The 8681-nt window shown below is 31.6% G+C and overlaps 1 protein-coding gene across 2 annotated transcripts in view; it reads left to right on the top strand.

Moving 5' to 3' along the window:
- The first annotated feature begins 417 nt into the window (after positions 1-417).
- Positions 418-8681, top strand: part of LOC140445971 (uncharacterized) — a 31787-nt gene continuing 23523 nt past the window's right edge. For both annotated transcript variants that reach the window (XR_011951453.1, XM_072538440.1), the window contains exons 1-6: positions 418-522; positions 712-861; positions 1170-1323; positions 1382-1655; positions 1827-1961; positions 8473-8552. Coding sequence is in view for 1 of the 2 variants with exons in the window: in XM_072538440.1 (XP_072394541.1) it covers positions 776-861; positions 1170-1323; positions 1382-1655; positions 1827-1961; positions 8473-8552 (729 nt within the window). In the remaining variant the exon portion in view is untranslated. The remainder of the gene's footprint in view (positions 523-711; positions 862-1169; positions 1324-1381; positions 1656-1826; positions 1962-8472; positions 8553-8681) is intronic.

Below are 8681 nucleotides of genomic sequence, written 5' to 3'. Positions count from 1 at the left end.
TTGTTAAGTTAAAAAGAAAATATTAAACGCATTAAATTTTATGTAATAACTGGGCAACGTAAGAAAGTATTTTGTTAAATAATATAATTAGTATTAAGAGAGTCTTAAATTGCGATTTTTAAACGGTTTAGTAGATTTACCAAAAAAATATCAATTTGGCAACAGTAAAAGAAACCTGCTATGAAGCCAATCAATGAGCAGTATTTGCAGTTGGTGAAAATGATATTTAAAAAAATAAATTCTAAACAAATAAACGTTAGTCTTTAGAATAGATAAAAATCGTACAATTAAAGTTTCAATTTCCTAAATTATAATAACTGGATTTAACTACGGTACAAAATATTATAACCTACTTTGCAAACTTAAAAGCATTTTTTAACTTCATGCTTAAAAGCTATAGTTTTAGTGTATTATCTGTTTTACTATTGGCAATATCAATATGAATATATCCATATCCATAATGAGTCATATGTCTCCTTGCCATCTGTCAAACATCAAAAGAAAACAAGATTTTGACGTTAGGTATGCCTTTTCTACATTAAAATTAATATTTTACATAAAACTCACTATTTTTCCTAACTTTTCATTTCTGATTTAACATTTAACGTAAAATTTGTAAACTGACATATCTTTCGATAATCTTAAAAATCGCAAGATGATTCACGCCATTTGACATTTGCAAATCAACACTACTTAAATTGCGACTGTTAGTTTTAGGTATTCTGCATTTGGAATGAACTTTTTAATTCTGAAACAATAATACCAAACAACAAACATGAGTACCAGTGACGAACCAATATTTAATGATAAAGATGAGGAAATTTTGTACTGGAAGCATTTGGCTGCAGAATATCTACAAGAGTTAGTGATATTATTGTTTATATCCTTATACTTCTTTTGATTAAGCTTTATTTTTAATTATTAACCGTAAGAACTTATTTTTAATGTGTTTTGCAAAGAGGCTCTTTCATGTAAGGTACTTTATAGAAACTGTTTATTTTGCTCACAATGTGCTACATATGTTTTCTGTGCGCAATTTTGTTGTTTTTTTCATAAATTTAGTAATAATTTTTCAGTCAGTAAGTAAAAGAACCACATAGAAACGATTTTTGCCCTGTACAAATGTGTATAAATGATAATGTAATTTTCTAATGAATGATTTGTTTTAGTGCCCAGAGAATACAGAAAGAATCTGATGAATTTATAGTGGAATCTCAACAATTGGACCGAGAATATGAAGCAACTATAGACCAAGATGAAAAAAAGATTAAAGAACTGACATTAGCAAATAACAAAGCTCAGAATGAAATTGAATCGTTAAGAGTAAGTATCATATATTTTTTTATTCCAGCATTTTTTCATTGGTACTGTTCTTTTTTAGAACAAACTAGAACAAAGTAATAAGGAAATAGGTAGTTTACAAAATGAAGTACAGAACTTAAAAACAGAGAAATTACAGATGTCACAGTATATTAGAGATTTAGAACAGAAAAATGATGACCTAGAAAGGGCAAGGAGAATTATAGAAGAAAGCATAGCAGGTATAGAAACAGCATTTAATTCTGCAGTGGAAAGAAATGCTATATTAGAATCAGAAGTTGATGAAAAAGAAGGCCTTAAAGAAAAGTTGCAGAGATTAGCGGATGAAACTAGAGGTAAGTTTTTTACAGATCATTTTGGATAGTTTATTGTCTACAGCAATTCATGTAAAATGTGTTGGGTAAAATATGTAAAAATTAATTTTTTTTTGCTTGGTTTTGAGTAAATTATTTATTTGTGCAGAAAGTCTTATTAGATATTGATAAGATGCCTTTTGTCTATTACAGATTTAAAACAAGAACTTTCAGTTAAAGAAAAAGAAAGGGGACCTGACAACGAACGAATATTGAATGGTTTTCAAAAGACCATCATGGATTCGAATCGACTCAAAGAAAACGAGACCCAAACCACCCCAGCAAAACGTAAGAAAAAATTTGATAAAACTCTTAAGAGGCTTATTACCTTATATAATAGAATTAAGGCGCTTCCTAGATGATTGCTAGATTTCCATTTTTGTTTTTACCATGTAGTTTCTTCTTTTATTTCAATTCACAAAATGACAAATAATATTTAACTGGACATTGTGATTGTTATAATTCTTTTGTGTTTAAAAGTACCAATTAAAATTCTTTAAGGAAACAGTCTTTAAGGAAAGAATAGTTGAGACCAACAATTATTCTCTATTTATTTTTATTTTCCAAACTCTGTCTTTATATTTACCTTTCTACAGTTAATAAAGTTTTCTTGTAACAGTAATTAAAGACAGTTCGATTTATTCACACTTTTATCTATTATTTGTACAATTGTTCTTACATGGTAGAAAATATAGCTTAAGCTTTACTCCCAAACTTTCATGTATATTGATTGAATTACATATATTTGAGATAATTCAGGTAAACAATAGAAGAATCAAGAAGTAAGTTATTCTTTCAATGTTCCTTGCATATTTACTTATCAGTTTCAATATATATCACATCTCTTTCCCTTTCAGTATATCTCTCCATGCAAATTATCTGCTGTTTGAAACAGCACTGGAGGTCTTCTTCTATCAGCTTCTTCTAATTTTCTGTATGCTCAATGCAAATAGTTACAAATGCTTTAAAATACAAAAGAATTGTACTTTCATATGCCTGAATTATTGTACATACTACCTGCATCGCCTGTTCTGTTAAATAATTGCATGATTGCTTCTATTGAACCATGCCTGCTGATCTTAGAGCTAGAATAGAGTAGTTAGTCATCTTTACGGTTATTAGCTACCATTTTCTTGTAATATTAAAAAGAACTTTCTTTAAATATTTATTGCACAACCTTTTAAACGCCCACAAACATGTAAATTAACCTATGAATTAAATATGACTCAGAATTAGTAGTATTTTATTTTCTTGGCATTTAATATTTATTTAATATTTATGACAAAGTATATAGTGACAACTTTTGAGAAAATTCTGAAAGAGAATATGCACAAAAAAAAGATATTGCAAGTCAGATTTTGCATGACATATGATAAAAAAAAGTGACATTTTTTGCGAGAGGGTCCCCTAAGGCCCCCATAGGAAGCTAAAAATTTGGCTAAAGGGATTTCTAAATATTTACTTTGGAATGTCCAATCCCAAATAAGAATCCAGCTGAGTGCAGATTTTACCATCTTTTTCCACTATAGCCTTTACATCTTATGTATAGTACCCGACCAATCCATTTTTGATTTTTTGAGTTGTAGGTTGTATTGTGGAAATATTGATTTCATATGATTTATTTCTACAGTTCGTTCTATATTAATTTAACGGCAAGATATATTTTTTCAAATATTTTAAATACAAGTGCATTATCTGTTTTTCTAACTCATTCTTTTTGTTGAATTTTTAATTTAAATACATGTTGAAAATAACACAAAAATTTTAAAATAAACGTGTTCGAAATACGAAATACGAAAACGACTTCCACTTTGGAATTCGAAACGTCATCATAAAGAACTTATTTCATAATTTACGTGTTTTTGCCATATTCTCTTATATATTACTTTTTCTTATTTAATGAAAAATATTTAATCATGTATATAATTTTAAAATTGTACAAAAAGCGCTTTTATTAATTTTAAAAATATATAAATTATGCGCTTATTCACATGAGTAGTTGCTTAAAATTAACGCTAATTAATATATATTTTAGGTTAGGTTAGGTTATGTTTTCAATTTAGTTGGTTGTTCGATAAGAAAGTTTTGTTGTTTGATATGAAAAACGCGACTTATGGTATGAAATACCTTTTATGATTCAATATAATCTCCCTAATCTTCAATATAATTCTTCTAGTAATTTTATAATTTATGGATTCTATTCCTGATTTAAAAATCCGGAAGGCTGTCGATATACACTTTTATTGCTGCTATTACCTGTTCTTTGGAATAAAATCATTTCTTAGTGATGAATATTTCAATACATGGAGTAAATTTTCCGAATAGCATGGAGATTGTAACAATTATTACCTTCGGTTATTAGTTTTGTTAATGTTTTTTGTTCTGTGTGAATAAATTCGTTGTCTGTATGAAAAATGATCGGATAGCTGCACTCCACAACGATGCGTTGTAGAGCTCGATCGATTACACAACAGGATGAATCGCCCCCGATGCTGGACATAAGTCCAACCTAAACTTGCGGCATCCTTGAACTGGCTATTTCTGGTCAGTCCTGTCTATTCAGAGAGTCAGAGTTCTGATTATTTAATGACTGTATCGATTCTTTCTCTTAGAATTCCTACAATTTACAATTACCTATGCAAAAATATATAATTACAATACAATTTACTTCATATGCACACCATCTTTCAATTTACCAGAAGTTTTCTGACGGTACTTCAAAAATTACGAAGGCTCTTCGTGTCTTAAGTGCACCCAAGGCTTGATTGAGTTTGTTAAAGCCAAAATTCGCTCGGCTTCAAAGTCCAACTACTATGGCAATCACCGGACGGAACTTGTTTGCTACAAAGTCCCCTTCTGTGTCTCTTCTTGTCGGTTCCTTTCATGCAATTTAATCCCTTTCCAGTCTATTAGCTTCGATGCTACGCATTTTCTAATCGTCTTCGCGGTTTATTTTCTTAGTGAAATTTATTTATTCTCCTACAGACGATGCCACACCAATAAGATTTTTTCTTTATGTACTAAAATACGTTTATTTTGACTGTTCGATTTCCATCTCGGTTTTTAAAAAACAAATTTAATATATTTCATATTTTCACTGTAATACCTTTGTAAATGAAAACGACACGTCAAATTCGAAAAGCTGTAAATTATGAATGAGTTTACAGATCTACATACAACTTCACACCTGTTCTTCAAACAGTAGGGCCATCTTTAGAAAAATAAGAAGACCAATCGAAAAGCGTTATCTCCTATCGAACAACAAAACTCATTGAACAACTTCGTACGTACTTTGTACATTGTTCATTCGAGGATTCGAGGTGGGGAATTAAAAATGTGAAATAAATTATTTGTTCAACTTTTCACTTGTTTTCCTTAACATTTCTGTATTTTATAACCATTTCTTTTTGCCGTGCATGTTTCTCATTCACTAGTTAAAGAAGTAACTGTTTTGCATAGTTAGATTGTTTCTAGAATTTTTATTATAACAAAAATAAGGATGTTTATACAATAGTGATCTGCTCATAAATGTACGGATCCAAGAAGGTAAGTAGAGATAAATGGTTCTTATTTAATGCGATGTTAAGGGCTGTAGATATGTATGAAGCGTATCAAATCGTTCTTGAAGATGCGGAACCGTCGAGTCAGTGACTCGATGCACGAATCTCCGATGATCCGGATCCGTGGGATACATTTTCAAAAATGATCCCGGGTTGCATTCTCTAGTAATACGAGGGTTGTCCTTTTAATTTTGCATATAGCCATAAAGACAAAAAATGTATAGACTTAAAATACTTTATAGCTTTTCAAAATATATCCCACCAAGATCGATACACTTTCTCGTACGTTCAAACCAATAGGTAAAACAGTCTTCAGTTGACACCTGTAAAATCGCTGTATTAAAGGCATCGATGGCTTCTTCTGGCAACAGGAGTCGCTGCCCACGAATTGAATTTTTGATCTTTGAGAACGTGAAGAAGTCGTTGGGACTTAGGTCGGGGCTATACGGTGGATGGTTTAACAATTCGATGTTTGAAAAACTCTACTGTCTTTTGGGCAGTGTGAGCACTAGCCTTGTCCTGATGTAGGATGATTCGCCGTTATGTGTTGCTTTGTCGGAGTTTCGCGATAACTTCTGGTAAACAAACGGTTATATACCAATCACAAGTAACCGTTCTTCGATCTTCTAAAGCAATTGTTGCCACATGACCAGATTTTGACACAAAATTTGCAACCATTTTCTGTAACATACTTCGAGAACGGATCACTTTTGTTGGTTTTTCCTCATCGTGAAACACCCACACAGCGGATCGGCGTTTATTTTCCGGTTCGTAGGAGTAAATCCAAGATTCATCTTCCGATCCCATATTTTTTGATACCAATTGACGGGCTTGAACCGCTTTTTGCTCTTATGTGAGCAAATGAGTGATCCAACGGGAAACTAACTTCGTATCACTCGGTTCTTCATGAAGGATCTTTTGGATCAAGGTCGTTGAAATGCACAAAGATGCCTATATCTTCCAGTATGTTACACGGTGGTCATCCTTAATTAGCTGACGAACCGCATTAATGTTTTGCTTCGTGACTGCTGTTTTAGATGGACCTGACATGGATTCCTCGCTTGAGACTGGAGCGATCACATTAAAATTCGCAACACCAGCGGGAAATAGCTGTCTTGTGTGATGCTTCATTCCCAAACACAGAAACCATTTCAAACGAGATATTGCTGTTGGGATAATTCTCTCCGAAAATTGTAAAAAAATAGTGCTAGAAAATATTCTCGGCTAAAATCCATTTTTCGACTGACTTGCTAATTTAAAAAATTAGCTGTATCTATACGACTTGTTGTATCGCAGTGTAACTTTTGATTTATGTCAACAAAATATTGAGGTTACATTTGCGTCGGGAGGTTTTATTGGTGGTGCCCTCTAATCGGCTATATACAAACTTAAAAAGACAAACCTCATACATCTAGATTTATTTGCCTTTCAGAAAGTATTACCACAGAGTAAGTACACGAGAAATTAGTTAAAATGGCAAGAAAAATGTATATTGTATAAAGGACATTTCAGGGGTGACAAGGTACTCGTATTTGGAATAAATTACAAGAATCGAACAATTTTGATCAAGTTGTTTAGATGATTTGGACACTTTTAAAAATCAAATCCTTCATTTAGGGCCTTATTTAGGTATTGATTATTTGTCTTTATTAAAAGTGTTTATAACCACTTTTTGTTGTAAATAAAAATGTTTAAATCTGCTAGACGCGATAAAAGCTGTTATGGACCCCTTGTGCTTTGTGTTTGCGTAACTTCTTCTATGAGTGTAGCCAATTATTGATTATTCTTTATTTCTTTTGTTATTTAATTATCAAATAGATGTTCCAAATAATTTTGCCATATTTTTCTGTTTCGGACCTGAGTCTATTTCTTTGATTTTATTTGTCACTGTAGATAAATGTTTAGGTGTACATTGTTTAACGAAACATGTGTTATTTACGTGTAATTCTATTTTTTTTGTGTTTCACTTCTAAATCTTCTACCAGTTTACATTTTTCTTGCATATATTCTTGTCATTCTTAATTTACCTGATGAATTTTTTGTCTAATGCCGTTTTCATTTTGCCTCACATTTTCTTTACTTACAATTATTGTGGTATTTAGTTTGGTATTAAGTGTTTTCTATATTTACGTTCTTTTTTCCCTATATTTTCCACATTTGTTTATCCTTTGATACAGCTTTAATCGATTTTTTTTAAATACAACTATTGTCTACCTGTTTCTTATTAAAATTGTCTTTTTTTTTTAATTTTCGACAGCACAGTTTACTTTATTTTTTTTTCCTAACTTAGTTTCATTCTCCTAATTGCGGCTGCTGGATTGGCGTCTGAATGTATGTCACAGCTTGGTCATATTTGTGTATTTAGCACACTATTGCGGAGTTTGCTGGTAATTTTAATGTAATCTAATTAGTCTCTCTCCATTTTGAGGAGATCTTCATATATAAAGGCATCTTTTGGGAAGTTTGAACCAACTATGGAGATCCACCAGGTTGTTCTCTTCGTGAAATTCAACAAAGTGTGTACTGTGTACCTAGTTTTTTTTTATTACTAGAGTATACTCTCCTGACCATATTTTCTGTTTATATAATCTGTATATCTAAAGATATGATCTGTAAACTTTCATTTACTCGACAATATTCACATTTTTTACTTTTCTATTCCAATCATTTCTTTGTCGATCTCCTGTCAATTGTCATGTATTTTCCAGTTCTTTGTTAACTTTCGTTCATAATTTTCACCAAGTATCTTGTCAATTGTCATTTACTATCCACTCCTTTGTCAGCTGTCACCTCACCAAAGCTGTCAATGGGCGTGGTTAACAATCGTGTTGATATACAGGTTGTTAATATATTGAACCAATAACACTCTACCACTGGGTGTGCTTGGTATTTGATGAATTTTGATAGAGAAATATGTATTAAACTCTAAAACCAAGTTTAAGGATTAATGTTTCTAGCTCTAGCGCGAACACTCTGTAGTAGAGTTTTACCGATCGAATATAGAAACACCGTTACTTAAATTTGCTTACGGCTTGGCGAGTCAATAGCTACGTAGACAGTCATAACCTAATTATTGTCAGTAAACATCGTTAGATTCGCATTGCCGTAACAACAACTATCCTATCACATTCAGCCCTTATTTTTGTTATAAAAAACTCTAGTATAAACAATTTTTGGCATGCTTAGCGCTAGAACTAAACATATTAGTTGCTGAAAAGACATGCGTCATGTGTTTTCAGATGATTATCAAGCTCCCATATCACCAGCATCGAGGGTTATGGCATTGAATATTGTTAGTGACCTTATTAGGAAGATTGGAGTAAGTAACATCTTGCAAACTGTTGTGGGACTGGTGTACGTACGTTATTAAAAGATTGTGAAGCTTTTAAAATTCAATCATTGGCAAATATCGGCATAATTTTATTTCAAATTATAGTTTTTATGAGTA

Source organism: Diabrotica undecimpunctata, chromosome 7, assembly GCF_040954645.1.
Source record: "Diabrotica undecimpunctata isolate CICGRU chromosome 7, icDiaUnde3, whole genome shotgun sequence".
In the NCBI taxonomy this organism is placed as follows: domain Eukaryota; kingdom Metazoa; phylum Arthropoda; class Insecta; order Coleoptera; family Chrysomelidae; genus Diabrotica; species Diabrotica undecimpunctata.
The sequence above is the reverse complement of the archived record's forward strand: the minus strand, read 5'-3'. Positions and strand labels throughout refer to the sequence as shown.